The sequence below is a fragment of the Phyllostomus discolor genome, chromosome 4 (genome assembly GCF_004126475.2).
Source record: "Phyllostomus discolor isolate MPI-MPIP mPhyDis1 chromosome 4, mPhyDis1.pri.v3, whole genome shotgun sequence".
NCBI lineage: Eukaryota > Metazoa > Chordata > Mammalia > Chiroptera > Phyllostomidae > Phyllostomus > Phyllostomus discolor.
Window position 1 is genome coordinate 115,809,064 of NC_040906.2, and position 27,706 is coordinate 115,836,769.

General features: G+C 49.9%; 3 protein-coding genes across 6 annotated transcripts; 1 reads left to right on the forward strand and 2 right to left on the reverse strand.

The window, feature by feature from the left end:
- Nucleotides 1-1,543: 1,543 nt before the first annotated feature.
- YJU2 (YJU2 splicing factor homolog) lies at nucleotides 1,544-3,510 on the reverse strand. The gene has a single exon (XM_028509068.2). It carries the CDS (start codon nucleotides 3,268-3,270, stop codon nucleotides 2,302-2,304), a length of 969 nt encoding a protein of 322 aa, XP_028364869.1. The 5' UTR covers nucleotides 3,271-3,510; the 3' UTR covers nucleotides 1,544-2,301.
- Nucleotides 3,511-3,628: 118 nt separating this feature from the next.
- On the forward strand, nucleotides 3,629-12,525 carry GNMT (glycine N-methyltransferase). 3 transcript variants are annotated; one of them, XM_036024102.1, is made up of 6 exons: nucleotides 3,629-3,765; nucleotides 10,836-10,963; nucleotides 11,403-11,519; nucleotides 11,719-11,861; nucleotides 11,960-12,081; nucleotides 12,152-12,525. In XM_036024102.1, exons 1-6 carry the CDS (start codon nucleotides 3,671-3,673, stop codon nucleotides 12,429-12,431), a joined length of 885 nt encoding a protein of 294 aa, XP_035879995.1. In that variant the 5' UTR covers nucleotides 3,629-3,670; the 3' UTR covers nucleotides 12,432-12,525. The 3 variants fall into 3 exon arrangements, with proteins under 3 accessions (XP_035879995.1, XP_035879994.1, XP_028364870.1); XM_036024101.1 differs by lacking the exon at nucleotides 3,629-3,765 and adding an exon at nucleotides 9,469-9,710; XM_028509069.2 differs by lacking the exon at nucleotides 3,629-3,765 and adding an exon at nucleotides 9,472-9,710 and having other exon boundaries at nucleotides 12,166-12,525.
- A 126-nt stretch (nucleotides 12,526-12,651) lies between these two features.
- PEX6 (peroxisomal biogenesis factor 6) lies at nucleotides 12,652-24,415 on the reverse strand. Of its 2 annotated transcripts, XM_028509273.2 has the most exons (17): nucleotides 23,448-24,415; nucleotides 21,772-21,935; nucleotides 20,982-21,065; nucleotides 17,743-17,845; nucleotides 17,527-17,660; nucleotides 16,747-16,858; nucleotides 16,185-16,393; nucleotides 15,604-15,799; nucleotides 15,339-15,415; nucleotides 15,048-15,180; nucleotides 14,766-14,971; nucleotides 14,579-14,640; nucleotides 14,219-14,327; nucleotides 13,803-13,919; nucleotides 13,600-13,677; nucleotides 13,316-13,455; nucleotides 12,652-13,108 (listed from the first exon to the last, which is right to left on the reverse strand). In XM_028509273.2, exons 1-17 carry the CDS (start codon nucleotides 24,327-24,329, stop codon nucleotides 12,972-12,974), a joined length of 2,943 nt encoding a protein of 980 aa, XP_028365074.1. In that variant the 5' UTR covers nucleotides 24,330-24,415; the 3' UTR covers nucleotides 12,652-12,971. The 2 variants fall into 2 exon arrangements, 1 of the variants encoding a protein (XP_028365074.1); XR_004902748.1 differs by lacking the exons at nucleotides 12,652-13,108; nucleotides 13,316-13,455; nucleotides 14,219-14,327 and having other exon boundaries at nucleotides 23,448-24,414.
- Nucleotides 24,416-27,706: the final 3,291 nt, after the last annotated feature.

Below are 27,706 nucleotides of genomic sequence, written 5' to 3' on the forward strand. Positions count from 1 at the left end.
TCACAGCGGCTGTACATCACTTCGCTTGAAGTGCTAACAAGACTCCTGTTATATTTTGATCTTGAAAAAAACACACATTTTTCATGACAGAGGCATGATCCATGCCTAACTGGTTTACGGAAGGGCTCTGTGAACTAATCCCAGTGGCAGAGCCAGCTGGATCTCTAGAAAATACCCCAATGGCCTAGTTTGTTTCATTAAGGAGTTACACTGAATTAATAACAGAAACCACTTTCTCTGAGTGCTATGTGGCAAGCACACAGCTCTGCATGCTTTGCTCATTTAATATAGCTGTGACTGCTGCACAGCCAAAGATTTTTTTAATTAAAAAATTTTTTGAAGCAAAATACATTTACAGAAAAATGCACATAAGTGTATACAGCTCAATGAATTTTTATAGACACCACCCAAGTCACCAGCATCCAGACCATGAAACATTATTGCCATCATCCCAGAAACATCACACCCCACAAAAAAGAACAAGGATTTCTTTCTATTTTGTTTCTTGTTGTATCCCCAACACCTAATATAATGCCTAGTACAGAGTAGCTGCTTAATAAATATCTTTTGAATGAATGGAGCATAGAAAGGTGAAACTACCTGCCCAAAGGTCGCATGTTTAGTAAGTGGCCCAACCAGGCTGAGCCTAGGTGGAACAGCTTCAATGACCCGGGACACCGCCACATGCCACAGTACCTGCAGCTGCAGCTGGTTTGAACACCGCCCTCCCCTTTCTTACACAGCTGTCTTCTAGAAGGCAGACCAGCTGCTGTCTGCTAGTCTATTTATGTCTTCAGAATTTAATGTTGGAAATTCAATGAGTTAACCTTCAAGTCTCTCTCTCATCAAATTTTACATTTGCGTATAACTTAAGGCCAGCTTGATCCTTAAGCTGCCCCAAAGGCTGGCTTTCCTCTCTTACAATTTAAGAGGAATCCAATTTTATTCACTCTTTCTCTAAAACTGCACCCTCCATCTACTAAGGTTGTACAGGCCAACAAAACTTAAAATTCCACAAAATGATTCTGATGGTGCATGGGGGGGGGGGGGGGGCGTGGCTGCACACTCAGAGGGGAGAGAAGCAGGCTGACCCCATCACCAGTTCAGGGGCAACACTTACCACTACCACCACCACCCCTCAAATACAAAAGGTTCTCCGTTCAAAAACCAAACCAAAACATCCCCCAAATTTTTATTTTATTAGGAATCACTTACCAAAGTGATCTTGGTATTTTCCTCTCCAAGTCATCTACATGTGATGGCATGTAGTAAGTCACCTATTTCATAAGCAATGCTTAGCCTGTTACCAGGGGACAAAAAGTGGGTCATTTTTATGTGGAAAAACAGCTCAGACAGCAGTTTGGCATATACCAAAAAGATATTACTGGAGGTTAGCACACCTTAAAACTGCTTTTAACAAAGTGTGGAAAGGTCAAAGAGAAGCTCTCTCATATACATTGGTGGAATTCTCATAGATGCACACAGCTAATAGAAATGTAGGCACCATTAATTAATGTTACAACCCAAGAATACAGGGACCAACTTTACAGTCACTTAACAAAACTTTATTAAACAAATTGAGTCTTATTTGGTATATTAAACAGTCCAAAAAAGGATCCATTGTAACAAATCTGCTAGGAGAGTCCATGGGAGTGGTGGCTTCCCACCCCTCCCACAGCGTCCCAGTGTTCATGCTGGGTAGGCAATCAGCAGAAAACACTTTTTTCCAGTAGCTTGGACTTGAGTTCAGAATCCGTCATTTGAAAAATGAATTTCTACCTGTTGTGAATTGAAAACAGCCAGGATGTCTTCCACTTGTAGTTACTATGTATATTTCACAGTTCTAGGATTTTAATGTGTCCTCATGTAGGAATTGACTTGAATTATGTCCAGTGGCAGCAATATTCCCAAGCTAAAGTGGTTTTGTGTGTTGGGGGGTGGGAGTCCCTTTTATTGGTTCCAGACTATCTTGTTCGCGGTGGAAAGGGATGGAGCCGATCGGTGGGGTGGGCTCACCCACATGCCCAAAACATGGTTAACATCTCAAGGGCTGTCTAAGAAAGGATGCATCCCTCCAAGGATGTCACAATCCTCAACTTAGTGCCAGGTGGATGGGAAGCATGAGCTACTTTCCACTGGTGGTTGAGGGGACAAGAGAGAAACCAAGTTCCTCAGCTGAAGCCCTGGCTGGTCCCGCCAACCTCTGAAGATGTTAATTTTGTCTGGTTGTGCTATGGTTGGTGCCTCCTCCCAGAACCACCAGTTGGAGTTGGACATATGAGCATTGGCCTGGATAAAGGTTCAGTTGCTGCTGCTGCTGTCCTCACTATCCGAATACGCACCTAGCTGGCTCAGGGAGGAGGTGCCGGGTGTCCTCGGTGCAGGGTCTGCCGCCTTCCCGTTCTTCACAGTGCCCAGGGTGGGTGCTGGCTGGTCCTGTGGGGTGCTGCAATTCAGATCTGTTTTCTTTACCACGACAAGGCCTGACAGCTGGGGCCTGCTGCCAAGGGTGCCCACGCTCCGCTCCCAGCTCTCCGCCTTCCTCTTCACCTTCGGGGCCTCGTCCAGGATAGCGGTGGGTTTGGGCCGGAGGGTCGGTGGAGGCGGGGCAGGTGCAGCAGCATCCTCTTCCGAATCGGAGTCCTCCAGCAGTCTTCGTTTCCTAGCTTGTTCCACTAAGGCCGCTGTCTCCCGCTCATCCTCCTCCTGCTCCTGCTTCTGGCGCTCCTCCTCAGACAGGCGATGCTGTCGCAGCATGGCCTCAAAGTCCACGTGGGCCTGCCGCTGGTTCAGGTCCTTGAGCTCCTGTAGGTTCTCCAGTACCTCCATCTCCAGCTTGGAGTCCTTGGTTCGGTTCTCCAGCACCTTCATAGGGTTGTTCAGCTCCTCATCCTCCCGTTCCTTCTGCACTCTCTTCTCCTCCTCCTCCAGGAGCTTCTCAGCCTGGAAGTTCCGCGTGGCTCCGTGCTCCATGGTGTAGTCTGTATTTTCGGGGTCTGTCTTGAAGGTGATCTCTGCTAGGCAGCGCGTGCACTTGATATAGAAACGGAAGATGGGCAGACCCAAGTAGACCTCGTTCTGCACTGTCTCTTTGCGCGCGTTGAATTTCTTACCCTTATAGATGTATTCTCCGCACGTCTTACACCTCATATTGAAGGGGGCCATCAACCGCACCACGTACTGCCGGTCTTTGGGGAGCTTGAGCTTGGGGATCTTTGACGGGTCAAAGTCGGGAGGATAGTATTTGTTTAAAACTTTTCGCTCCGACATCTTCGCCTTCTGTTCTCACTGGCACAGAACCGTTTAGGATCCCTGTCTACTGAACTTCCGCGACCGTCCCGCACACTTCCGTCTACGTCACTTTTTCTGCCTCTATTATTGGCTACAGGTTCCACCTTTCGCCCTTTTTTATTAGCTCCATCTCCGCTTCTCAACGTTCAAGTCCGTCTGTCTTTCCGCCCGAGTTGCAACGTCGGTGGCGCAACAAAGGTTCCGGGGGCCTCCTGAATTGGGGAAGTTACGAAGAGGTACACTAGTTAAAGTTCTCTCGTGATATGACGTGGCTGCTGGTCGCGACACTTCCTGCTGCTCATTCTTTTAGTCCGCAAGTAGAGCGCTTAGTGTTGAGCGCTTAGTCTGTCTGCTGGGCTCCGGGAACCCCCACGTTCCAATGTCCCAGTGCTTACGTGGGGACGGAGGGCAGTTCCCACCGGCTACACGGGTTGCCACCCAGGAGCATCCTGGAAGCCCCGCCGCAAGTTTACCTTGAATCAAAGGCCGACTCAAAGACTAGGTTCCAAACCCACCTCCCCCATACACACACACTAGCTGCCAAATGTTCTCCCCAACTGCCCACCCCACGCGTTTTTCCTATAAAAAGAACGCCCCACTCCATTCTTTTACAGGCCTCCCTGCTGCTGCTTCTCTTACTCCTCCCTGTGCCCTTGACCTTCTTCCTCTTCTTTTGACTGAGGTAACCGATTTCTAACGTTGTGTAAGTTTCAGATGTGCAGCTTTATAGTTCAACGCGTTTATATACTACAACGTGATCACCACCAAAACTGTAGTTTCCATCCGCCACAATATAAGTGACCCCCTTTATACATTTTGCCCAAGCCCCACCAACCCCCTTTTCCTTTGGAAACCACCAATATGTTCTCTATATCTATGAGTTGTTTTTGTTTTGTTTGTCCTTTTTTATATTTCACATGAGTGAAATCATGTTATTTTTCTCTGACTTATTTCACTTAAGGTAATGCCCTCAAGGTCCATCCAGGTAGTCCCAAACAGCAAGACTTCATTCTTTATTATGGCTGAGTAGTATTCCATTGTGTACATATATCACATCTTTTTTAAAAAATATTTTATCAGTTTATTTTAAATAAGTGATATTTTTATTGGTTTTCATTATTTTTAAAAATATTTATTTATTTATTTATTTATTTATTTATTTTTAGAGAGGGAAGGAAGGGAGAAAGAGAGAGAGAAACATCAATGTGTGGTTGCTGGGGGCCATGGCCTGCAACCCAGGCATGTGCCCTGACTGGGAATCAAACCTGCAATGTTTTGGTTCGAAGCCCATTCCCAATCCACTGAGCTATGCCAGCCAGGGCTACATATATCACATCTTTATCCATTCATCTGACAATGGGCACTTAGGTTGTTTCTATATCTTAGATATTTTAAATAGGGCTGCAGTGAACATAGGCATCCATATATCTTTTTGAATTAGTGTTTTTGTTTTATTTGGATAAATATCCAGAAATGGAAGAGCTAGATCATATAGCAGTTCAAACTAAATGTATTTTTGTAAGTATTTTGGGATGAAGAATTTAGTCTTTTCAGCCAATTCCAAACAATAACCACTGCATATATAAAATATTACCTATTCTTACTTTCTGTGAAGTCAAACTGTACTTTAATTTATATTCTGTGATATTGTGTTCCATGGCCCAGAGCCTCACATAATAAATAAATAAAATCTTTTTTAAAAAAAGACTGAAAACAATCACAAAAATGCTAAAATTTTTCTGGGTTACCTAAAATTCACAGGGACTAACCAAGTAAAACAAAAGACAGCTTCAATATATGTCAGTGAGCAGAGGACGTGGACAATTTAGAGATAAAGGACTGTAATTAATTGGTACATTTAGTAGTAATGAAAGAAGGTTAAAACAATTAGATATAATTTTCTACCTAATGAAATATCAAAGAATAACATCTTCATGTAGAGAAGTTGAAACAAACATTCAGTTTGTGATAGTGTCAATTAATAGAAAAATTCCATTTGGAAAATGATTTGTCATAATCATCGACATGTTCACCTTCTTGAAAAATTGTGGGAGCATTTTAAATGTTCAGAACTTGGGAAATGATTAACAAGTCTCACCTTGTCCACTCAGTGTAGCCATTAAAAAAATGCTTAAGGACAAGTATGATCAAAAACAGAAAATATGCTTCTGACAGTTAAAAGTTAAAGAAAAAAGAAAGAAAAGAAGCCCATGAAATTTCATGTGCACTATATCTTGACATTTTAAAAAATATCTTTGGATGAGAAAGAAATCAAGTAATTATTAACTCAGGAACAAAAATTTTCATCTATGAAATGGAAAGTGCATTTACAGGCTACTCACAACCTATAATTTTTTAATCCAAATTTACCACCAGCATTTTTATTATTTTTAAAAACCATATTATGGTTATGTGAGTAAAATTTTATATTTCTGAAAAAATCTTAAACATAAATATTTAAATTAAAACCAAATATTTCAATAAAATTTCTTATCATTATGGAGAGTATGGGTTTTAGCCTTTAAAGGCTGAAAACCAGCCCTGGCTGCTGTGGATCAGTAGATTGAGTGCTGGCCTGCAAACCAGGGTCACCGGTTCAATTCCCAATCTAGGGCATGTGCCTTGGTTGTGGGCCAGGTCACCAGTAAGGGGTGCAAGAGGCAACCACACACTGATGTTTCTCTCCCTCTCTTTCTCCCTCCCTTCCCCTCCCTAAAAATAAATAAATAAATAAATAAATAAATAAATAAATAAATAAATAAAATCTTTTTTTTAAAAAAAAAGACTGAAAACAATCACAAAAATGCTAAATAAATATTCAAACAACTTTGTTTTAGAACAGGAAAGGGAAAAAAAGAGCTGAAACAGTTTCTGGCCAAGAAAAAATTTTTCTGGGGAGGGTGTGGGTAATCATGTTACACCAAATTAAATGTAAGACACTTAAATAATTGTTCTAGGTAATTCTTTCTCTGTTTTTTCCCCCATGGTAACTTTATTTCTAGATGAAGGAGAAGAAGAAAATAAAAATACTTTTTTAAAATTTAGTTTTATCAAAGAGCTCCAGAGTTTAATCTTGGAATGACACTTTTTAATGAAAATGTGGGCAGAGATGTCTAAATTTACCAATAAATGCTCTTCTCCCAGGCTTCACTATTATATACACATATATAAATATTAGGAGAGGAGAGTATTCAAAATCACAAGAGTACTTGTCCTTAAATATTAAGAACCAAAGAGTCTGGTAAACCTGTTGACATGATTATCCTGGCCTTTTTATTTATTTATTTTTATTTTTACTTGTAGGGAGAGAGAGAGAAACATCAATTTGTTGTTCCACATACTCTTGCATTCATTGGCTGACTCCTGTACATACTCTGACCAGGGACCGAACCCGAAACCTTGGTATATTGGGACAATGCTCCAACCAACTCAGCTATCTGGCCAGGGCTTATTCTAGTCTTTCAAAGGTGACATTCCCCAACAGCATTTGGTGTCCTGAGGAAATTCCAGGTTTACCTCAGATTCATTCAGAGAAGGTTAAGAGGCAAAAGGAAGTGGAAAAGAAAGCAAAAGGGAAAAAAGAATAAATTGCCCTTGGCCACTTAACTTTTCAAATATTCTCTATCCAGTAAATTAATTTATAAATAGTGACAAAAAATTATTTTCCTACTATTTTGGTTGTCATTCCCATTTAATATCATTCATCATTTTTCCTCAAATTTATTAAGTGCATTTCAGAACTCCAGTATGATAAAGCAAATAATTTAGTAGGTCTATTTTTCCTTAAAACTTCATATCTTATGGCCAATTGTAAGTTAACAGATATTACTCTCAGCTCACTAATTTATAGCCAAATAATTGTTTTCCTCGTGATTTGGAGTAAAATAAATATCAGTTTAAGAATGCATTTTCCTTTAAAAAAAACAGAATGCATTTTTCTTCCCATGGAAGGAACTAATTTTCTTGTAAAGGACTCATACTTAAAAAAAAAAAAAAAAGCCACTCCATAAAGACAGGTGGTCATATACAGGGTCCAGCAGAAGTAACACCTGCTTGAGTGTGGTTGGTAGGCTAATAATATGGGTTTAATAATTTAGAGTTTTAATTAGTTTAAAAATTTATTTATTTATTTATTTATTTGTAGAGAGAAGGGAAGGGAGAGAGAAAGAGAGGGAGAGAAACATTAATGTGTAGTTACCTCCCATGTGCCCCCACTGGGGACCTGGCCTGCAACCCAGGCATGTGCCCTGACTGAGAATTGAACTGGTGACCCTTTGGTTCACAGGCTGGCACTCAGTCCACTGAGCCACACCAGCCAGGGCTAGAGTTTTAATTTGAACATTTCACCTGAATTGTTATATGGTGTACTTGAGTGTGATATTACTATGTTACAGAATTACAGACTTACGATTTTGTAACAAAAAAAAAAGGGTAACGTTAGCCCTGGCTGGTGTGGCTCAGTGGGCTGAGTGCGGGCCTGCAAACCAAAGGGTCACCAGTTCAATTCCCAGTCAGGGCCCTTGTCTGGGTTGTGAGCCAGGTCCCTGGTTGGGGGTGTAGGAGAGGCAACCACACATTGATGTTTCTCTCCCTCTCTTCCTCCCTCCCTTCCCCTCTCTAAAAAAGAAATAAAATCTTCTTTAAAAAAAGATTTACAAAAGCGGGGGGCGTTATTTGTGCCAGACCCTGTGTTATGCCTTGATGCAAGGACACAGAACACTGATTGCTGCCTACAACTGAGGATAATCCTTTTAACCTGAGATTCTTCTCAAAGTTGAGGAATGGTGAAGTGCATTTCCCCCAGATTATCCTGACAAGAGGAAACGCTGGGTTTACTCGCAACTCCCCCATACAATGCCTTTGTAAGTCTGTTGCCAAAGACCTGCCTGTAGGGTCAGCATAAACACAAGGCTGTTACCTGGTCATGGACAGGCCCATTTGAGGCAGTCTGTGTGCTAGAGTTAATGATTATACCCTGACCAGTGTGGCTCAATTCATTGGGTGTCATTCCGCAAAGCAAAAGGCCACTGGTTCAGTTCTGGTCAGGGCACATGCCTGGGTTGCTGGTTCCGTCCCCAGTTGAGGTGGCCAGGGCACATACAGGAATCAACCAATGATGCATAAGTGAGTGGAACAATTCTACCTCTCTCTGAAATCAGTTAAACACATGGTGTTTGGGGAGAGGTTCCTTTTTTCTAAAGCCTATACCTCACTCTTTCTGCAGCCAGAAGAACAAAGGCAGGGAAGGCTGCTCTTGCTGTCCTGGGGTTCACTGGGTGGAATCATCTTACTGAATCCACCTCAGTCCAGTCTTTTCCTAGATTAAGACCTTCTGCTTCAGAAGGAAGAGTTGATGAAAACACCAACCAAACTAAGACCAATTTATGCAGTGACAATGAGCAATATAATAGCGAGAACTCCAAGTACTCTTACTCCTGACTCTGTACTTCCTACCCTGTGGGCACCTCCGCAGAAAGCAGATGGTCTTTAGAAGCATGCTTGGTTAGCAAAGACTTCTGAGGAAGGACTCCTTACTCGGCTCAGGAAAAAGCTTGATGTGTCACCTACAGGACATAGGAGCACCAGTCTCCCGGTGGACAGAATGATCCTTTGATCCAGAACTGCTCCTGAACTTGGGTGGCCAGACCAGCCTTATCCCCAGAGACCCCTCATCCCTCCCTTCCCTGGCTGACCAGGCCTTCCTTCAGCTGGATATTTCTTCTTATACATGCTGATACCTTCATTCACAAAGGATGGTCCAGTCCTGGGCACTCAGCTCTGTGTGGACTGAAGACTGAGCAGACACAGCCTCTTCGCCCCTACCTGGAGCTCAGGGGACCAGAGTGGGCACCGGCTGGCACCGAAGAAAATCCTTTCCTTTCTTTCCAGTTTGGGCGGGGGTGGGGCGGACAATCTCACTGCTCCCCGTTCTCCTGGACCCTCCCTGGTCTTCCTCCCGGCTGGGTTAAGTGGGCACGGTGCTGGGATGGTCCTTTCCTGCCATTGGACTGGCCAGAGGGTTCGATCTTCAGGTGGGAGAGAAGGGTTCATCCAGGATTTTGAGGCGGCGCCTTCCCGGCGGGTGCCGGCCGGACCCAGGGGGGGCGTGTCCCCGCTCTCACCTGCTATTGGGCAGGTGGGACTGCCGGGCCTCCCGCAGGGGCCAGTCTATAAATGCGGGGCCGGTGGCCCCAGAGCCAGGTGCCGTGCAGGATGGTGGACAGTGTGTACCGAACCCGCTCCCTGGGGGTGGCGGCAGAAGGGCTCCCGGACCAGTACGCAGATGGAGAGGCTGCGCGCGTGTGGCAACTCTACATCGGAGACACCCGCAGCCGCACAGCCGAGTACAAGTCCTGGCTGCTCGGGCTGCTGCACCAGCACCGCTGCCAGCGAGTGCTCGACGTGGCCTGCGGCACTGGGTGAGCCTGGCTGGGGGGCTGGGATCTAGGGAGCGTGGCCGCGGGACTGCAGGACCATGGCCAGACACGTCCGGGCAGTCCTCGCCGCCTGGGCCAGAACCGTGTCTGCGCGGGCAGAACGGGCGCATGGGTGTGGGGGCGCACGGGAGAGGCGGACTGGAGGGCGCCAAGACGGAGCTGGGAGTGAGGGCGTAGGCGCAGCGGGTGGGGAAGGAGGTTCGCCCCGGCAGCGCCAGAGCTGGGCTTTGGGCCACAGCGGCAGGAGACCTGAGCCTGGATCCAGCATTATTCCTAGGGTGATGGCAATTGCTAACAATTCATGTTTGCTCAGCATTCGTCCATGCCAAGCACTCTGCCAGGAACTTTTGAAACACGTTAAAAAAAAAAAAAAATCCTAAGAAGACCCACCCTGGCTGCTGTGGCTCGGTTGATTTGAAGCACTGGCCCATAAACGTAAGGTTCACAAGTTTGATTCCTGGTTGCGCACATGCCTGGGTTACAGGTTCGGTCCCAGTCGGGCACATATGAGGCATCCTGTGGATGTTTCTCTCTCACATTGATATTTCTCTCCCTCTCTCTTTCCCTCCCTTCCCCTCTCTCTAAAACCAATAAGCATGTACTCAGGTGAGGATTTAAAAAAAGGAAGTTAACATTTTATAAAATCTATTTAAAAATTATCCTCACAAAACCTGAGGAGAAAGCAGTATCACTTTTACAGCTGTGGAAATTCTGCCTCAGAGAAGTAAAGATCTCCCATCTGGCTGAGAGAAGAACCGGATGAGGTCCGATAGGGTCTGGCCTGTGCTTTAAACCACCATGCGAGCTACCTTCTGTTCACAAGTTACTTCACTCCGGGGAGCCTCAGTTTGCCCCAGCTCTCAAATGGGGTACTTCACAGGATTGCCAAGGGGATTAATGCACATTTGTAGACTAACTCTGAATGGGTGCTAAAAACCAAAATGCAATATAGCTTCTCAGTGGTAAAAAAACAGATTTGTCAGGCTATTTGAGTTCCATGGCGAGGGCCTAGGGGGAGGAAGCAGAGGAATGGGGTCTGGAGGGCGTCCTCGCCTTCCCAGGCCCGCTGACTGCCCCTCCCCGCCTCTCATCCCCGGCCCTGCCCAGGGTGGACTCCATCATGCTGGTGGAGGAGGGCTTCAGCGTGACCAGTGTGGATGCCAGCGACAAGATGCTGAAATATGCACTTAAAGAGCGCTGGAACCGGCGGCACGAGCCCGCCTTCGACAAGTGGGGTACGTGGGTCCAGCCAGGCAGGCCCTCCCAGCCCAGCCACCAAGGACACAGTCCTCTCTGCCCTGGGCTCCTGGGGTGGGGTGTTTTGTTTTCCTCAAGGGCACAGCAAAATTACTGTCACTTCCTTGGAAAGGGAGACTTAATTACCACAATGAGGTATCAGATATGAGGGGCTAGTTTTAATTATGTGCATAATGTCTTGTCCCTCCCTCCAAATAAAAACCCATAAGCACAGAGCCATCCTTCGAACCATGGCTCCCTCCTCTCTTGACCCCACCTCCCCTTTATCCTCCATCTCCATAATGATCCCCTTCCTCTGACTGGATGTGGAGTCCCCGTATGTCTCTTGAAGGGGAAACTGAGGCAGAGCTGCACTCAGCAGAGATGGGTTCTGCTGGTACCATGGTACCAGCCCGATCTCCCCTTCCTGGTCCCCAGTCATTGAGGAAGCCAACTGGATGACTCTGGACAAAGATGTGCCCCAGCCTCCAGAGGGTGGCTTTGATGCCGTCATCTGCCTTGGAAACAGTTTCGCCCACTTGCCAGACTGCAAAGGTGAGAGAGGGTGTGGCCTTGGGTATGGTTCTTGCTTTGGGCTATGCCCCCCTTGCACAGACCCCTGGGCACCTGCTCTCCCGCCAGGGAACACTATGCCTTTTTGCCCCTCTTCGCCTCGGCACTGGTGTCGTGGGGGAGTAGAAAGACAGGAGAGAGACTGGTGCTGACACAGCCTCTGCCCCTGCTTGGAGTTCAGGGGACCAGAGTGAGCACCGGCTGGCGCTGAAGAACATTGCAAACATGGTGCGGTCCGGGGGCCTGCTGGTCATCGACCACCGTAACTACGACCACATCCTCAGCACAGGCTGCGCGCCCCCAGGAAAGAACATCTACTATAAGGTGGGCCCCCGAGGGAGGGCCCGAGTGGGAGATGTGATTCTGGGGCCCGGCCCCCGCAGCGGTCGCAGAGACTGATGCAGCCTGCACCACACTTACAGAGTGACTTGACCAAAGACATCACGACATCCGTGCTGACAGTGAACAACAAGGCCCACATGGTGACCCTGGACTACACGGTGCAGGTGCCAGAGGCTGGCAAGGACGGTTCCCCTGGTCTGAGGTAACTGCCTGGCTAGGTGGGGGGTAAGTTGGGGGGGTTGCTGAGGCCACCAGTCCTCCTGATTGATCAGGGTCTCTGTTGCAGTAAGTTCCGGCTCTCCTACTACCCTCACTGTCTATCGTCCTTCACTGAGTTGCTCCAAGCAGCTTTTGGGGGCAAGTGCCAGCACAGCATCCTGGGTGACTTCAAGCCTTACAAGCCAGGCCAGACCTACGTTCCCTGCTATTTCATCCATGTGCTCAAGAAGACGGACTGAGCGTGGCCTCAGCTCCCACAACCCTCTGCCCAGGTGCTGCCAGGCTCTGTCTGGGGAGCCCCACACCAGCAGCACCACCACGTGTAGATCCTAGGGGTAAGGGGAGGAGCCAACTGCAACCAGGGTGCAGGGATTGGGTTTAGGCTAATGGAAGGATGACAATATAGTCGCTGTCTTTTTCAGTTCCTCCATGCCTTGTGTTTACGTCAGAAGGATCAGGCTCCGGTGGAGCCCACCTTGCCCTCCCTCGGGGCTGACTCCTCTCTCAGTCATGCTCCTCCCCACGCCACGCCAATCTCAGACCACACCACCAGCAGAGGGCAGCATACACTTTATTTTCAGCCACAGACCAGGCTCTCTCCAGGCCCAGTTCCCAGAACTCCAGGCTCCCACCCCTCTTCCTAAGCAGAGAGGCCTCCGTCTTGGGGCTGGTCTGGAAAAATAGACAGAGGGTGCCTCCTGAACTCTCTCAGGGCTCCCCGATTTGGCACTCAGGGGATCTCCTGGAGGTAGGCAGCCTTCAGAGGAGTTGGCAGCAGCCTGAGAAAGAGCTCTTTGCTGTCTCAGGTCTCTGCAGATGTCTAGGTACCTTCAGCACTGTGGGCAGGGTCGGGTCCGGGACTGTAGGAGGCTCCTAGGAGGCAGCAAACTTGCGCTGGATGCGCTTGTACCGGAGCAGTTCCTGCTCGCTGACGGAGGGCTGCAGCCGGGTGGCAGCCTGCAGTAGGTCCTCCATGGTGAGCAGCAGCACTGAGCTCCCAGGCTCCAGCCCTAGGGGGATGCCAGGGGGAAGGTGAGGCCAGGGTTCCCATCCCTGCTGGCGAACTCTGGCTATGCCTAACCAAGGGAGAGCCCTGGAGGAGCACTTTCTTGACCAGAGTCCCCCGAACGTCGAGAGTCCCTCCTCTGAAATCTGGAACCCAGCCTGGTTTTCCCACTAGCTTTTTGGTTGACCTCTGGGGCTGGCGGGTGGCTCACCTTTCTCCAGATCCTGAACCCTGCGTTTGAGGGCAGCTGTCATGGCATCAGAGCAGAGGGAGTAGAGGTCCGCACCCGTCAGCTGGGGAGGGCAGTGGTCCAGCACGTTCACCAGGCTCACAGAGGATTCCAACTTGAATCTGTTGTGGGGATACGGAAAGAAAGTTTTACCCGGCATGGCCTACTCCCTCAAAAGGCACCCCTGACCAGCCCATTCTGCACACTGCACTATTCCCCAACCAGCCCAAGGCCCAAACCCCCTGGGTGTCTCTGACAGGGCATACTTGCGTGTGATGGCGCTCAGAACACGGAGCTGGGAGGCACGGTCCTCGCTCACCCCCACAAACACCAGCTTGTCAAATCTTTAGGGAGAGGGGCGGGCATACACGTCAGGGAGCCCAGCATCAGGGTGAGTGAAGGAAGCACAGGACGGGCTCAAGGGACAAGCCTAAGTGGGCGTGGCAGAGGAGAGGTACAGGGTCCGCACCTGCCAGGCCGCAGAAGGGCAGGGTCCAGGAGGTCTGGCCTGTTGGTGGCTCCGATCACAAACACATCCTGAGTGCTATGGAGCCCATCCAGCTCCGCCAGGAGCTGAGACACCACCCTGCAAAGGAGGCGTGAAGGTGAGAGAGTCCTTGGCCCATCCTCAGGTTCAGCCCTGCCCGTGGTGCCTCTCCTTGCAGGCCTTCTCCCAGTGCCCCTGCTCAGTCGTGTCCTGTGCACCCTTCCATGCAGGTGCCCATTCCCCTCGGCAGCCCACACCCAAAGCCACAGCCCCTTGTCGGTCCACCACACTACCTGAGAACCGGAAGGGCAGAACTCTATGGGTTCTGAAGACTGCTGCCACCTATCTCACATCCCTCAGTCCTGCACCCCAGACTCCATTCTGGCTCAGACCCCCACCTGTCCATCACCCCTCCAGAGTCTCCACTTCGCCCCCGGCTGGGGGCCAAGGAGTCCAGTTCGTCAAAGAAGATAATGCATGGAGCCGCCGCCCTGGCCCTGGCAAACACTGAGGAGAGAGAGGGCCCACAGGAGGGGGAATCTCAGGGGAGTTTGAAATCAGGATATGGGGGAAGAAAACCCAGGTTTAACAATCATAACTAGCACTCCAGGTAACAGGCCCCATGGGCAGGAACCTGACTCACGGAAAGGAAGACTAGGATTGACCACCAGCAGCCTGAGGGTCGGCGGGGGTTCGGGGCGGGAGCAGGTAACCTTCAGGGTTTGGGAAGGACTGGAAGGCCTGCTCTGTCCACTCACCTTCCCGTACATTCTCCTCACTTTGGCCCACATACATGTTGATGAGCTCTGGCCCCTTCACGCTGAGGGAGAGGATTGGGAGGGTAACGCTCGTTTAGATGCACGAATACAATGTCAGCCTCTTGGTCTGCCCCGCTTGCTCCCAGCCTGTGCAGTGCCCATTCCACCCTCCATCCCTTTGGGCCACCTGAGGAAGGTGAGGCTGCACTCAGTGGCTACTGCCTTGGCCAGGAGGGTCTTGCCAGTGCCCGGGGGCCCATGGAGCAGGAGGCCTGAGCGCCGCAGGCCCAGGCTCAGAAGCTCTGGGTGCTCTAGAGGGAGCTGGATGGTCTCCAGAATTTCCTTCTTCACCTCCTGCAGCCCGCCCACATCGTGCCAGGACACCGAGGGGATCTAGGAGATACAAAGTACACAGTGGGGGTTATGCGGGAGCTCCGGTCCCACCTCCAAGGGCTTGGAGTGTGTCTACCTTGGGGGCTCCGATGGCCTGGGAGTGAGCCGACTGCAGCTGCTCCAGGGCCTGCGTGAAGTCCTCAGCCAGGAGAGGACAGCCAGCAGCAACCAGCTCCCCCTCATCCTCCTCACTCAAGCCACCTGCCAAACTGCAAGGAGAAGCTCAGGCAGCTGTCTGGAGGACCTGGCCCGAGGCTCTCTCCCCCCGCCCCAGGGGGGTCCTTGTTCCTACTCCCTTCCTCACCAGGCCCCACCCACCCACTCTTTCCTCCTGTCTCCTTTGCCCTTCTGTGTTCAACGTTCTTACCCAGAGTTCCTGATCCTGGTGCAGGCTGCCCTGCTGCTGTGGGTCAAAAGGGCACAGAGATCTCCCACCACGAAGCCCTGGGGAAGCACAGGAAAGGACACATGAGCAGGGCGCAGCAGGCAGGGGCTCTTGGGCGGCTGGTCCCCCGGCTGGAACAGAGGCCCAACGCCGATGCCTTGGGGCTCTCTGCCCTCACTGGCAGGGCAGCGGGTGTGGGCCCCCATGACAAGAACAAGGGAGGGCCAGGCCGTGTCGTGGTACTCACTGCACACCGCCGAGCCAGCTGTGCCAGGTTCACCTCTTGGCCCAGGGGCAGGCGGGCAGTGAGGGCCCGCAGGATGCTGAGCCGCTGCCCCTCGGACAGCACGGGCACCTCCAGCTCATGAGGAAACGCTGTCTGCACGTTGGCAGGCAGGTCCTGGGCCCGGCTGGTGGTGGCCACAACCATTAGTGGAGGGCAGCTGCAGGCAGAGGGGGACTGAGGGAGAGAACGTGGCTGGCAGCCCCTGAGCACTGCTAGTCCTGAGGCTGGTGCAGGAGGGCGGGGAGGTGGGTGGGTGCTGAGATGGGATAGGGGGACGAGCACCCCGAGGCTTCCTGGACGGGGCTCCATGGGAATTCCTTGAGGGGGGCCTGTGTTTCCCCCTCACACAGGGAGCTCACCAAGGGCAGAGGCTGTGCTTTTTCTGCATCCTAATGTTCCCCAAGAAAAACTAGGGACCACATCCTTCTCCCTCTGGACACCCCTAAGCTCCTCAGGGCTGTCAGGTTGAGGTTGGCTGGTGAGGACAAGAGGATGAAAGGCTGAAGAGAGGGAAGAGGGCCTGGCCCAGCTCTGTACATTACCTGGTGAGGGGGTCCTTGTCAAGGAGGAGGCGACGCAGCGTGGCCACCACACGGGCATCCTCACCTAGCCCATCGCGGTCCCGGCCCAGAAGGTCTAAGGCTGTCAGCAACAGAACCATGGGCCGGCAGCGCCGGGCCCGGGAGAAGGTGGCCTGCAGTTTTGCCTCCACAGCCCCACTGCTGTCTGCACAGAGGCTAGAGCAGGGCACCTGGGGAGGGGGTTCCAAAGGGCTTGTGAGCAGCGGCAGGAGAACGGGGGAAGGAGTCTGAAGAAGGTGCAGGCTGTCTCTTTTTGAGGGCAGGGATGGAGGAAGAAGGTAATGCTGGCCAAGTCCTACATCTTCTTTATCCTAACCTCATTCCCTGGACTGTCCATCAAAATCTTGAAACCCCCTCCTTGAAAGCATTTCTCAGGAGCTGAGCATCATGGGAAAATAGCTGACCCACTGGGCTGAGGTGTCAGGGCCAGGCTAGTAGCCAGAAGGGAGAGGGCAGAGGGCGAGAGGCAGAATCTGGGCCGGGGAGGGGGAGCAGTTGGGGTTCTACCTCCGGGTACCCTCACCTTCAGTAAGTGGAGTCCGAGGCGGCCGCAGGCAGCAGCAACTGCTGTGGTCTTCCCACTGCCCGGGGGGCCCCGCAGGAGGACACTGCCAGTTCCTGTCAGCAGGGCACCCCTGCAACCAGAGAACAGACACTTATCTCCTCCTTCTGCCTGAACTTTAGTGTCCCCAGGAACAGAGGTACCCTTGGCTCCAGAGCGCAGGCACCCTGTTTCTCGCTCCTTGAGGCACCCCCTCCCCCAGGGCTGTCTCCACACGGTGAGGCCATACTTCCCACACCGCCTGTGGTGCTCCGGCAGTGCCACAGAGCACGCCCAGCAGCCAAGACTAAGTCCCTTTTGTCACTGCTGTTTTCAATAAAGCCTTGACTGCTGTGTCTGGTCTGGGCCGTATTGGAATCAGGGCGGGCTTGTGTCTACACGTGGACCAGTGGTGTGGGGGGCTGTGTCTTTCAGGGTCTGGGTGGTGAAGACTGGGGTGGCTAGTGGGCTCCCCAAGGGCAAAAGCAGTCTCAGAGACAGCTGTCCCTGGTGGAGAGTCTTCTTCCACAGCCAGCCTTGGAGGGTGGATGTTATCCCAGGAAAGGGGTCTGGGAATCTGCTGACAGAAAGCACGTGGGCTAGTGGCCTTGGCATACCTCCTTGAGGAAGGTTCCCCCAATTGCACTTCCACCAGGGGCACTGGGAACTACTGGTTTGGCCTGCTGCCGCCTCACCACCTCCTGCCCCCAGGGATGCTGCACGCAGGCGTTCCTCACTCTCTGAGGCTGCAGCCGCACTCACCCTGGCTGGAGGCGAGGTTTCAGAACAGCACACAGTTCGGTCACCAAGGCCTCCAGGCCTGGAGGAGATAAGCTGCTCCAGAGACTGGATTCTCCTGAAGGGACCCTTGGAACAGGGCTCAGGGTAGAACCCACCTGTGAAAGGTGGGAGAACTGTTAGTTTCTAAAAGTTGTTGTTACTCCTTTCCTCAGGTCTACTCCTACCCCAGGGCCTCACCAAGTACAAGGAGGTATGGGTGGTATCGGCCAGGTAGGCGCTGGCTGGCCCACCTGGAGCTTCCCCAACTGTTTTCTTCACTTTAAAGAACATCTCCTGCCACCTGCAGGAAAGAGGCTCAATGAATCCCAGATCCAGGCCCACGTATCCCCTCCCAAGGACAAGGTGGCTGTCTCCATCACAGAGGCCCACTGCAGGGACAAACTCAAGACGTGGTGGAGACTGGGCTGGGGAGAGTAGGGGGAAGCAGTGGTCCTTCGTATCTCTCACTGGATCACACTCACTCTGAGGGCAGGGGCTATGCCTGTCCCCCGCATCCCGCAGGATGACCTTGGAGAGCCGTGGGGGGCTGCCCAGGCAAATGGCCTACCCACTCGTTCCAGTGGGAGACGCCACTGCTGCCCGAAGCAGTGCTCATCTGGCTATTTCCAGTGGCTTCACAATACAGTCTCTCCCCCAGGCACACGCCCACCGGTGCCCCCAGAACCTCAGAGGGAACGGCCCTCGGTTCTTAGTCAATGACCCACAAAATCTTAGTGCAGGCAGATTCCTCAATAATTACATCTAATGACTAAGGATTCTCTATTTGGGCTGCACATTAGAATTATCTGTGCAACTTAAAAAAAAAAAGCAGAACATATTTCAATACACAACCTCTGTACAACCAAAAAATAAATCACCACAGCAAAATTTTTAAAAAAACATGGAATTTCATTTGCAATGCATGAGAAATGGTTAACATTTTAGTAATAAACAAGCTCTTAGAAATCAGCAACAAAGACACTAATAATCGAAGGAAAATGGAACTGTGAAACCTTTAAAAATCAACGTCTCTCACACATTGTATGATTCCATTCAGCGATAAGTGGTTGCCAGGGGCTGAAAAAAGGAGGGAGGAGGGAGTGGCCACTAATGGGTCGAGGTCTCTATTAGGGGTCATGAAACTGTCCTGGAATTAGGTTACTCAACTTTGTGAATACATTAAAAACCATTGAACTGTACATTCTAAAAGCATGGGCTTATGATATATGAATTATATCTCAATTAAAAATGAACATTTCCCCATTCTTTGGGGAAAAATTAAAAGATTGCACAGGCCCGTTTCACCTGGTTCTCATCCAGTAGGTCTGGGGTGCGCTCAGGCATCTGCATTTTTCAAAAGCTTCCCAGTCATAAGCAGGGCTACACAGTCACGGGCCAGTGTCAGAGTGAACTAGGGTTACTCAGCCTCCTGCTGCTGCTACTTCGGGTAGCAGTTACTAGCCCGCCTTTCCAGATAAAGAAATGACGAACTATTTCCCTCTTTAATCCTCAGGCAGCAAGGCAGTGAGAGCAAGTCAGTCTTGCAGCCTTGACCTTGTTAAGGTCCAGTCAAGGTGCTAACTCCTTTGCTCACAGTGTCCCAGGTCACAAAGCCACTCCCTCTAGTAGCAAACGGGGAGTATTGGGAATGCCTTGAGGTAGCAAGGGGAAGCATACCACGTTAGCATCATGAAATTCTTGGAACCATTACAGTAGGCAGTGATTATGCTAAGAATTAGTGCACAGGGAAAAGTGTGTCTCACTATGCATCATTGTAAACAGTGAGCTGGTCTATAACCTAGGATCTCACTCAGTGCCAACATCCTGAGTCACAGTGCATGTGGTCCTGTGGCACAGTGCACTGGGGTCCAAGGAGGACCGGCACTCCACTGGAGGGCTAGGGAGAGACTCCTCTTTTCCCTGGAGGGCAGTTGGACCACTTCACAGAGTATGAGGGCCAGAACTTTGGAATATATCTGGACTCTTCTGGAAAACACTTGATTGTGAAGCTGGCTCCCATCGACCTGGTTAGGGGAGCAGAACACAGGACAGAATCTGAAGCCACTACTCTGTCATAGGGATCCCCCTGCAGAGATTCCCTTACCAAGTCCAGGACAGAGGGCTAAGGCACTCATCCTCATCTGTCCTTGGACCCAGCCACCCATCCCCACCCTTCTTTCCAGGACCTGCTCAGGGGGAAGTATGTGCTCAGCACCCAGAGGAGGGAGACAGATTTCTCCAGGGTTAGAATGGCAGACATCCAGGAACAGGATTTGCTTGCTGCTCTGTCTCAGGAGAGTCCAACGCATGTTTTCCTTCGAAAGTACGAAGGGCAGACATTCTGCAGTTTTCCTGCAGAAAGCTAGCTCATAGACACTTGCTATATTTAGGATGGGAGACAGAAGTAGGAAGTGACTGATATGTGCCAGCATGGCATTTTCCACTGAGCCCCGTTGTAGATTTGACCTGGAAAAGCTCAAACAGGTGCCATGGGTTACACAGGACACTTCCACAGCCCTGATATCGGGCAATGGCCAGAAGCAGGCTCTGAATGTCCGTCAAGGATAAATCAGACACCCCAGACAAGACATCTCTCTCTGGGAAGAGGACCCTGGCTGGCTGGGCCCAAGACCTCAGTTCTGATGGCTCTTACACCCAAGTTCCTGCCAGGTGGTCCCATCACCAAACTGAGATTTCCCTGAAAGTTGGGTTTGTGTGTCTATCAGTTGTGTTCTCCTAGTAAATTGCTATGGGAAATCAGCCCTGAATAGAGGGATTGGTTGGGGTATACGGGCCTTGTATTCTTCACCCTTTGCATAAGGCCAAAGCAGTCTCTGAATTCCTTGCCTCACCATTTTAACAAGGAACCTCTGTGGTCAAGAGTCAACAGGAAGAGAAAGGTTGGACTCCCTGTTTTAAGGTGCAGAGACTGAACCTTGGCTCAGTTCTGCTCTGTTTCTTATTCTCTGTTGAGGATAAGGACAGAGAGAAGGCTCTCAAGGACAGCACAACCCTTCTCTTCCTCTTTTGGGACATAAGACTGAGAAGCAGCCTGTGCAACCTCCACCAGTTAGGGTCTCCTGCCATTGAGTACATGGGAAGTATGGCCCAAACGACGTTGTGATTGAGAATGGAAAACAAGGAATTCCACTTTGTGCTAGGCCATGAAGTTATTTTAAATGCTTTACTTTATCTAGGACCACCATTCAATTTGAGGATAAACCCCTCCCAAAGCTAGCAGGCGGTGGTTTTCACTTTTTTTCAGTCATGTGCCTATTTGAGAACCTGAAGATTACGTACCTTCTTTCCAGGAAAGTGTGTAACAACACAATGTTCTTATGCACAAAATTATTCCATACCACTTGGGAAGAGGGGGATGTAGAACTCCTGCACCCAGATTAGGAATTCCAGCTGTAAGACAGGAGACAGCTGCATACCTGGGCAGTTTCTCTGGGCTTCCTTCGAGGATCTCTACTTGCCCAACTGTTGGCACACACAAAACATCCCCTTCCTGGACTGCCCTGTAACACAGCAGTGGCCCTGGTCAGCTCACAGTGGGAGTCAAGAGCATGTTCCTGACATGTTCCTGCCCACTCCCACCTCCAACACGAACACTAGTTCTTAGGAGCCTACTGCCCACCCAGAGATCCCAAGCAGTTGCCCAGAGAACAAGTCTGATCTAGAATGAACTGGAAGAAATGGCTAGGAAAGGGAATCAGAAACCAGGGAGAGCCCCAGCTGGTGTGGCTCAGTGGATTGAGTACTGGCCTGTGAACCAAAGGGTTGCCAGTTCAATTCCCAATCAGGGCCCATGCCTAGGTTGTGGGCCAGGTCCCCAGTAGGGGGTGAGTGAGAGGAAGCATTGATGTTTCGCTCTCTCTGTTTCCCCCTCCCTTCCCCACTCTCTAAAAATAAATAAAATCTAAAAAAAGAAAAAGAAAAAAATAAGAAACCAGGGAGGAGTGAAGCAGGATCCTAGCTCTCCTGGAGCCCTCTCAAATCAAAGTAGTCTCTCAGTTTAGAAATGTCCAGATTTCTCTACTATTGTCTGACATGCTAAGAGGCTTCTAGCCACAATATTGCTTAAAATGTGGCTCTTTAAAATCGGAGGCTCCATAGTACCTGGATCTAGGTATGATGGGATAGGAGAGCAGCTAGGGTGAGACGCTATCCTCCTAAAAAAAAGATGCTATCCTAAAAAAAAGGGGGGGGGGGTGGCCAGCTAACCTGGGTGTCTGAAAGTGCCGGTAAAGAGCATGGTCATAATTCCCATTAATGCTGTAGTGGGGAGAAGACACAATTTCGATGTGTAGCTCTTTGGCAAACGGAGGCCCATGCAGCACTGAGCAGCTTCTTTTGTCTTCAGGGGTGCTGGAGCCTTCCAGGTATCTCTATGAAAGAAATACCCACCACCTTATAATCTTCCAAAGAGTCACACTCTGCCCTACCTCCTAGCAGCCAATATTTCTACTTTCATCCTCTTTCATTCCCACATGCTTATGGGAGGAGAAGCCTAGGGTAGCAGAGCTGAATACCAGTATCTTCCCTAGAAAACAGAAACCTGTCCTAATGAGCACGAGGAAGAGGTTTCTGACTGTGACTTTTCTGACATTAGTTCCAAAAAGTTCCCTAGTAAAGATAAGCCTTTTGAGATACATTTCAGTTGGACCAGAGCCACTAGAATGGTGGACATTTCATTCCCACCTTCCTTTGAATGGCATGAAGCAGTCACTGGGATTGACAGTAAGTGGACATCAATGGGCATACTCTTGAATTCAGGCTGTGGGAAAAGGATATGATCTCACTGAAGCTTAAAGGGTTAGTTTAGTTGAATGAGCTCCAGTCTGAGGACTCCAGTAGTTTTTCCTCCATTCAGAAGGAAACCCACTCCTGGCTCCCATTCATGCGTATCTTTTATCTCTTCTTGACATTCCATGCCCCTAACTGGGTATACCAGCAGCATCCAATAGAAGTTTGTATGGTGACAGAAATGTTCTACATTCATATGTGTCTATTGAGCATTCGGCATGTGACTAAAACAACCAAAGAACTGAATTTTTAACTTTATTTAGTTTTAATTAAAGAGTCACAAAGTGGACAGTTGCTTCCATACTGGACAGTGCAGGCCTAACCATCCACCTAGGTGCTTAACTAAACATTAAACATTTGGAGGGATATACTTGTCCCCCCAAATACAATTACCTTCTTGAAGTAACCTCCTTAAAGGCAGAAACCAAGAACTTCACTTGGATACATTTAATAAGATATTAAAATGAAACACCAGGCACCAAACATAATAAAGAGCCCTCCCTTCAAGGAATTTACAATATATAATTGGGGATTAGACAGATTATATGAACATAACAAGGCAGAATAAAATAAATGCTATAAAAAGGAACAAAACGCTATAGGAAGATGTCATATTAAAGTGTTGATGGTGAAATTATGAAAGGTTTTGTGAAGATGGTGGTATCTTTAGATGGGCTTTGAAGGAAAGGATGGTAGCATTTAAACACATAAAGGTGAGAAGAATAGGAAGGAATTTGAAGCCAAGGATAAGCATGGGCAAATGCCTTTAAGTATCATCCTCCATATTACCCAGCACAATAATGGATACATTGTAGCAATTCAACAAACCTCTGATTAGATTGAGATTAATGTATACCACCAGTAATTTGTGCATCTCACATTTCACCTGAAGACAGCCCTTCCCATGCACCACCACACTCTGGAGGATAATGATGCTTTGAACGCAGAGAATGAATAAAGCTGAGACCTTAAGCGAAAAATCCAAGATCTAAGGAGTACGAGACCTCAATTTTACAGCTCTGGTCTTCCAATTCAGTTAAAACAAAGAAGGGATAAGGGGGATAAGAATTCCTGACCTCAGTCCTATATCCTACCTGAATTCTGAGTTCTCCCACTTCTAGAAGATCACAGCCGAGATTGAAAGCCAGAGTGGCAGGCACGAGGGCCAGTCCATCAGCGAGGGGCTCTCCCAGCTGCCCGGAGCTGGGTCCCAGCCTTTCAGAGAGGTCCCAGCGAGGCTCTAGGACCTGCACCGTGGCCAGATGTGGCTGGGAAGTGTTCGCTGACTCTCTGGCCCGGGCCACCCACACCCATTCGCCCTGGAAGAGGCCGAGGCTACGGAGACAACTCCGGCTCACCCCCAGCGAATCTCCAGTCCCTCCCAGAACTCCCCGAAGTCTCCGGACTGTACCGGAAACCGCGAAAAAGGACACCAAGGGCGGGGGTGTGGGCTGGCTGCTGTCCCCAGTCTCCGGGCCCAGTTTGGACCGCCCACGGAGCTCAGTCACAGCTAGCCGCGTCCCTGGGCCCAGCAGTCCTTGCAACGACGGCCGCGTCTCCAGCACCCGTGGTCCGGGCACTGGTAGGACCTCTCCGCGCCTCACTAGCAGCGGCCCGATTCGCGGTCCGAGCCCGGGCCCAGGCGAGGTGCCAAGCAACGCCCAGCCCAGCGCCGGGGGCCGCCGCACAGGCCGCGCCCGCACCCACGCGCCGGAGCCCAGGGCCAGAAGCCGCAACAGCGCACGGCTAACCAGCAGCAGCGGAGGCCCGGGACCCTGCTCTTCGGTCCCTGCGCCCGTTCCCTCCAGGGCCGCCACTAGCAACGCCGGCCCTGCCGGGCTCTCCGCTGCAGGCCGCAGGGCCAGCACCAGGCCATGCCCCGCCGCAGGCCATGGGCCCCCAGGCGGCAGCAGCACCGCCAACGGGGCTGTCTCATTTGGGAAAGGCTCCAGGACCCGCAAGACCGCCAACACCATGGTGACAGGAGCCCGAGGAGGAAAGTGAAGCAGCGAACCTTCCGGAGCACCAGAGCCGGACCGTACAGGCGCGCACCCCGTTTCCGCTTCCGTCGGGGGAGGTGCGAGGCGAGTGGGTGGGGCGTCGGGTGCAGCGCGCTTGCTCTAAGAGGCTGAGCTGCGCCCAGGCTTGACCAGGATAGCGCCTCAATGGCGGTAACGTAATGACTGTGGTTGCATGGTCTTGACGCACACGTCCTTTGAACTGTTTCCGGGGATTTGCATTTCTCCCCTTCTAGGAAAGTAACGTCCTCTCAACTCCCTTACACATAGCATGTACTTAACAGTTTATTGAATGATCAATGAAGGGTCAGCGAGCCGTGGACCAGCTTCGGCCTGGGGCTAGGAGCTGTGGGTGGAGTGTTAAGAAAGGAGTACATTCCTCTGTAGAAATTCTACAGTTCCCACTGTGGAACTGTAGGCAGTGAGGTTTGGGGGTTGTGGGAAGGTTGCAGAAGGGAGCGGTAGGATTATAAGACTGTCTCCGACATGCTTATGGATATGTAGTGCCTGCTGGCTGAATTACTGAATGTGATTCATGTGGCCCTGGAGTGCTTGGTGCTGCCACACCTGTTCCCACACATCCTACGAAACCCTCGTCCCAGTGTTTCTTGTCCTGTTTCTTTACTCCCACCAAGCATGAAGCAAAGACAAAGCAGATTCGCTTCTTCATCCCTCCAAAACCAGTTGTTCTTCCCAGCCAATCCTTACAAACTCGAGGCCCATTTCCTGTTTCTAGCTTGGGGAGAGAGGGGACAGCAGAGCGGGCAGAAGAGAGGGGTTCAAGGCTTCCGTCATGAGCGCCAAACCAACAGCTTGTTTCCCGCCTGTGCTGTCACTTAGATCTCATATTTGTTTCCGTCCCCTTGCTCTGTACAAGACACTGGACACTGGTAGGCCATACTTGCAGTTATTAACAATATATTTGTACTTAGAATCAATGGATCGGTTGGTGGCAATCTACTCTCTGGACCTTGCATTCTCTTCCAGCTACTCCTTACCAACTTTCCCCTTTCCTTCACATCAAGCATCTTGAGGTAGTCTTCTACTCTGAACATTATGCATTCCTGAAAATCCAAGAGTTGAACATTAGACTTACATGTAATAAGGTATTTCCATCCCTAGAGCTATAAGAAGATATACATGTATTTAAGATTTTATTTATTTATTTTTAGAGAGAAGGGAAGGGAGGGAGAAAGGGGAAGTGAAACATTAATGTGTGGTTGCCTCTTGTGCACCCTCTACTGGGGACGTGGCTTGCAACTGAGGCATTTGCCCTGACTGGGAATTGAACCAGCAACACTTTGGTTCGCAGGCCTACACTCAATTCACTGAGCTATACCAGCCAGGGCAGAAGATATATTTTTGAATGTCTGATTATAGTTTCTGGAGGTACCTCTAGTCCTAAACCTGAAATTGCCCAGTTCTACATCTTCACAGCAGTGTGCAAGAATGTACTAGGTAGCCCTGGCCAGTATGGCTCAGCCAGTTGGAGCATCATCCCTTGCACCAGGTGGTTGAACATTCAATTCTGCATCAGGGCACATGCTTAGTTTTTTGGTTTGGAGCTCATGTGGGAGGCAGCCAGTCAACATTTCTTTCTCACATAGATGTTTCTCTCTCTCTCTAAAATCAATAAATGTATATATGTATGAGAATATATATATCTATATATATAGATATATATGAGAATATACTAGGTAGCTGAATTTGCATGAATAAAAATTCCCATTTGGTAGTTCTAAACTATTATGTGCCTCTGTCCCCTGCCTCCTAGAGGGACCAAGGACTGGGAGGATGGTAGGGTGGGTCCAAAGAGGATATGCCTGACTGCTTCATACACAGTAGCAGGCAAGCTCTAGGCTGTAGGACTATGGTGCCCCTTGAGGCCTTAGGAACTGGTAAAGACATCTGGTATCCTGTCTCTGTCGGCACCCATACAGACACAAATATCCATCCACAAATAAATGTCCTCTCCTTTCAGGTGTTGCCCCCAGCAAATAATGGCTGGCATGCAGGCCACTCTGCATTACCTTGAAATCGTCATTAATCATTGGGAGCCAAATGCTACTTCTGTAAGATAGCCAGAAGCCTGTATTTATTGTTTTTATTCCCACACCTCTTTAGGCTCTTCAACCCACTATAAGCTTCCTTCTACTCGTCTGAAACTTGTCTGCCAAGATCACCCATAACCTTTCAACTGTAGAGTCAAGGTGATGCTGTTTGATCTTTATCTTTCTCCAGAATCTTACACTATTGACCAATTCTTTCACTTCCTTTGCCATTATGACACTAGTTTTCCTCCTACATCTCTGATACTCAACTCCTCCCATTCCCTCACCATCCATCCTCCCCACAATCCAGTGAATCGCCAACTCCTGTTGATTCTACACATTTCTCAATTCCATCCTTTCTTCTCCATACTCGTGGTCATTGTTTTATAACGTTGCTCTCCTGGGCAAGGACCACACGCTTATTCTTGAGCCTTCTCCAGTTGCTTCATGTAATCAATCTGTTACTGGTGTCCACTTTCTGAAACATATTCCTCCAGCAGCCTCTAGGTTTGTTCAATTTATTACACTGTATCTTAATCATCTGTTTATACATGTCTGTGAACTTCATCGCACTGGAACTCCTTCAGGGCAGGAACTGATCTTATCCATTATTAGGACATTGGCTTGGGCAGGGGTGGGACCTAAGGGATGTACTTCCCGAGACACTAAACAATGAGGTAGCTTTTCCACCGCGTTCCCAAGTGTGCAAATCTAGCTGGTTCCCCAATCCTGGGATACTTGGAGTAGAAAATGGATCATCTTTCCAAAGTTGCAACATACCCAGGATTCTCATCTCATCTTATCCATGCCCTGGCCTCCAGGCTTCCCCTTTGACTCTCTGCAAGCCCTGTCTAGGAAACGGATGCCCTCTAGTATTCCTGGGCGCTCTCTGCACTAATTTTGCTTATGCAATTAGTGCCGCAATACACTGATGAAGATAGGTACCCTTCATTTTAGGCCTTCTTTCGAACTGGGAGGAGGAGCAGAGTGGGGAATGAGTGAGAGCCACTTTGGAAAAGGACCGGCTGCGAAGAAAGGCCGAGGCCGACGTACCAAAGACGCCAGAGTGCGGCACTCGGTACTGAGCTTGGGCTTCCCCTTACCCCCGCCTCTTTAACTAAGCTCGACCCACTTTGGGCGGGACCTCCCACTAGAGCCAATTCTTGGAGCCTAACCCTGGCGGTTTGTACTCTTCCTTCCCAATGAGAAAAAAAGGAAGCAGCTTGGCTCCAATGACCAATCCGAAGAGGCGGTGCCTGGTTGTCAGGCAGGTTTGTAAGAGTT

What these genes read in the sequence shown, in the direction of transcription:
- PEX6 (XM_028509273.2), bottom strand. Translation starts at nt 24,329, where the DNA reads ATGGTGTTGGCGGTCTTGCGGGTCCTGGAGCCTTTCCCAAATGAGACA. An exon ending in AGCCCAGAGAAACTGCCCAG is followed by an intron (nt 17,846 to 20,981) that starts GTATGCAGCTGT and finishes TCTTTCCTGCAG; the next exon opens with GTGGCAGGAGATGTTCTTTA. An exon ending in AGGCCATCGGAGCCCCCAAG is followed by an intron (nt 14,972 to 15,047) that starts GTAGACACACTC and finishes TGTATCTCCTAG; the next exon opens with ATCCCCTCGGTGTCCTGGCA.
- YJU2 (XM_028509068.2), bottom strand. Translation starts at nt 3,270, where the DNA reads ATGTCGGAGCGAAAAGTTTTAAACAAATACTATCCTCCCGACTTTGAC.
- GNMT (XM_036024101.1), top strand. Translation starts at nt 9,505, where the DNA reads ATGGTGGACAGTGTGTACCGAACCCGCTCCCTGGGGGTGGCGGCAGAA. An exon ending in GCCCGCCTTCGACAAGTGGG is followed by an intron (nt 10,964 to 11,402) that starts GTACGTGGGTCC and finishes CCTGGTCCCCAG; the next exon opens with TCATTGAGGAAGCCAACTGG. An exon ending in CCACTTGCCAGACTGCAAAG is followed by an intron (nt 11,520 to 11,718) that starts GTGAGAGAGGGT and finishes CTTGGAGTTCAG; the next exon opens with GGGACCAGAGTGAGCACCGG.